Source organism: Dioscorea cayenensis, unplaced genomic scaffold (assembly GCF_009730915.1).
Source record: "Dioscorea cayenensis subsp. rotundata cultivar TDr96_F1 unplaced genomic scaffold, TDr96_F1_v2_PseudoChromosome.rev07_lg8_w22 25.fasta BLBR01001473.1, whole genome shotgun sequence".
In the NCBI taxonomy this organism is placed as follows: domain Eukaryota; kingdom Viridiplantae; phylum Streptophyta; class Magnoliopsida; order Dioscoreales; family Dioscoreaceae; genus Dioscorea; species Dioscorea cayenensis.
Window position 1 is genome coordinate 35,958 of NW_024087864.1, and position 3,022 is coordinate 38,979.

The 3,022-nt window shown below is 40.2% G+C and overlaps 1 protein-coding gene across 1 annotated transcript; it reads left to right on the top strand.

The window, feature by feature from the left end:
- Positions 1-331: 331 nt before the first annotated feature.
- Positions 332-1,298, top strand: LOC120256500 (probable leucine-rich repeat receptor-like protein kinase At1g35710; the record flags this gene model as incomplete). The annotated part of the gene is made up of 1 exon (XM_039264182.1): positions 332-1,298. A coding segment is annotated over exon 1 (967 nt), but the record flags the coding sequence as incomplete, so codon positions are not given.
- Between the last annotated feature and the right edge of the window lie 1,724 nt (positions 1,299-3,022).

Consider the following 3,022-nt stretch of genomic DNA (forward strand, 5'->3'; position numbering starts at 1 on the left):
AATGGATGCTTGAATCTTGCTTTAATTCTGTTGAAACATTCAACATTGAGAGTTAGACAACTTGGCTGCAGAAACAACAAATTATATCACAAATATTACATCAATCCTCATCACAATTAATTTGTGGAATAGTATTTTGTAATCAAGACTGGTAGTTTGCTATCAGTGTGAGTGAATATATGCTAAAAATAATGCTTATTTTTAAGATGATATTAATTATTATGTGAATTATCTTTCATGCTGTGATGCTATAAAAAGGTGCTCAAGACCCTCCTGACAAAACCACAAGAACATGTCAAGAGGCTTTCTAGGAATAATATATAGTTTCAACATGAAATCACGGCTTTCCTCAAAGTTCACCACCTTCCCAACATTGATGATGATGGTGCTTTTGCTGTTAGTACTACTCTTCTCCAATCTTTGTTCTCCTGTTTTCATCATGGCAACAGCTTCAAAGATTGAATTCGAAGGGAGAGCTCTTCTTCAATGGAAGGCCACGCTCAAATCACAAGAACTCCTAGACACCTGGACATCAAAGACCAGTCCGTGCAACTGGACTGGAATCACTTGCAAATATAATGGCCATCAAATGGCAATGATCACCAGGGTCCAACTGGGAGAGTTGGGACTAGAAGGGAAGCTGGAGATTCTCAACTTCTCAGCTCTGTCATCACTCAGAGTTCTCAACCTCAGTGACAACCATGTACATGGATCCATCCCTGCAGCCATTTCAGCTCTCTCTATGCTCACCATCCTTGATCTCTCTACCAACAATCTCACAGGCATCATCCCTTCAGAGCTTGGTAATTTAACAAGACTCAACACCCTATTGCTTGCTGACAATCAGATAAGTGGCTCTATACCTCCTTCTTTTGGGAATTTATTGACCTTGAGAGACCTTGAAATATATGACAACCGAATAACTGGTCCCATCCCACATAGCATTGGAAACCTGACCAAACTTGAAACTTTTTACCTGTATAACAATGGCATAAATGGCTCCATTCCTCGTGAGATCGGGAATCCAGTGAACTTGAGAGACCTTGGAATAGCTGAAAACCAAATAACTGGTCCCATCCCACATAGCATTGGAAACCTGACCAAACTTGAAACTTTTTACTTGTATAACAATGGCATAAATGGCTCCATTCCTTGTGAGATTGGGAATCTAGTGAACTTGAGAGACATTGAAATATCTGACAACCAAATAACTGGTCCCATCCCACATAGCATTGGAAATCTGACCAACCATGAAACTTTTTACCTGTATAACAATGGCATAAATGGCTCCATTCCTCGTGAGATCGGGAATCTCACTACAAGAAAAACAGGAATTTGGCACGATCTATTTGGCACGGTTTTGATTCCGTGCCAAATTTGTCACGGAAATTGGCACGAAATAAAATTTAGTGACAATGTTGTCATGGTATTTGGCATGATTACTAAATCGTGACAATTTTGTCACGATATTTAGCACCATTTATATTTTCGTCTAAAATTTAGATAAAAAACCGTGACAAAAACCGTGACAAACACATTCGTCACGATTTTTGGCACGGACAATCCTAAACAGTCCCAAAACCATAAAAATGGAGTCCATGTCTTTTTAGCACGGTTTTTGGCACGGTCGACCCTAAAGCAGTGCCAAAAAGCCGTAACTCATCCCATCATACATTTATTTGTCGCAGTTTTTTTAGCGCGGTCGAGCTTAGCCGTGCCAAAAACCGTGACAATAGAGTCCATGGTATTTGGCACGGTTTTTGAGTGCGTTTAGTTTTGGCCGTGCCAAAAAAGCCGTGACAAACACATCATCCCTTTCTTTTGTCACGGATTTTTGGCACGGTCAACCTTAAAGCGTGACAAAAAAACCGTGACAATGGAGTCCATAGTATTTGGCAGCGGTTTTTGGTACGAGTTTAGGGGTTGGCCGTGCCAAAAAGCCCGTGACAAATACATCATCCCTTTCTTTTGTCGCGGTTTTTGGCGCGGTCGAGCTTAAACCGTGCCAAAAACGTGACAATGGAGTCCATGGTATTTGGCACGATTTTTGAGTGCAGTTTAGTTTTTGACCGTGCAAAAACCGTGACAAACACATCATCCCTTTCTTTGTCACGGATTTTTGGCACGGTCGACCTTAAACCGTGACAAAAAGCGGTGACAATGGAGTCCATAGTATTTGGCGGTTTTTGGCACGATTTAGGGTTGGCCCGTGCCAAAAACCGTGACAAACACATCATCCCTTTCTTTGTCACGGATTTTGGCACGGTCAACCCTAAACCGTGCCAAAAACCATGACAATAGAGTCCATGGTATTTGGCACGATTTTTGGTACAGTTTAGTTTTGACCGTGCCAAAAACCGTGACAAACACATCATTCCTTTCTTTGTCACGGGTTTTGAAACGGTCAACCCTAAACCGTGCCAAAAACCGAGACAATGGAGTCCATGGTATTTGGCACGGTTGTTGGCACGGTTTAGGGTTGACCGTGGCAAAAACCGTGACAAACACATCATACATTTATTTGTCGACGTTTTTGGCGGTCGAGCTAAAAGCGTGCTAAACACCGTGACAATGGAGGCCATGGTATTTAGCGCGATTTTTGAGGCACGATTTAGGGTTGACCGTGCAAAAACCGTGACAAACACATCATCATTTTTGTCGCGGGTTTTGGCACGGTCGACTCTAAATCATGCCAAAAACCATGACAATAGAGTCCATGATATTTGGCGCGGTTTAAGGTTGACCAGTGCCAAAATCTGCGTGACAAACATACTGACCCCTTTATTTGTCACGGGGTTTTGTAGCGGTTTATAATAATTTTTACTCTATTTATAATAATTACATAATAATTTTTACTCTTTTGATAATAATTACGTAACCACAATAAAAAAACTTAATTTTTTTTGCATAATATTTTCTTACAAAATCTCTACTATTCTTCACAAAAAAATATATTAAAAATTTGGTAGCATAATTTAATTACCCATACACATAATATTCTATATTCATAATAATTATACTT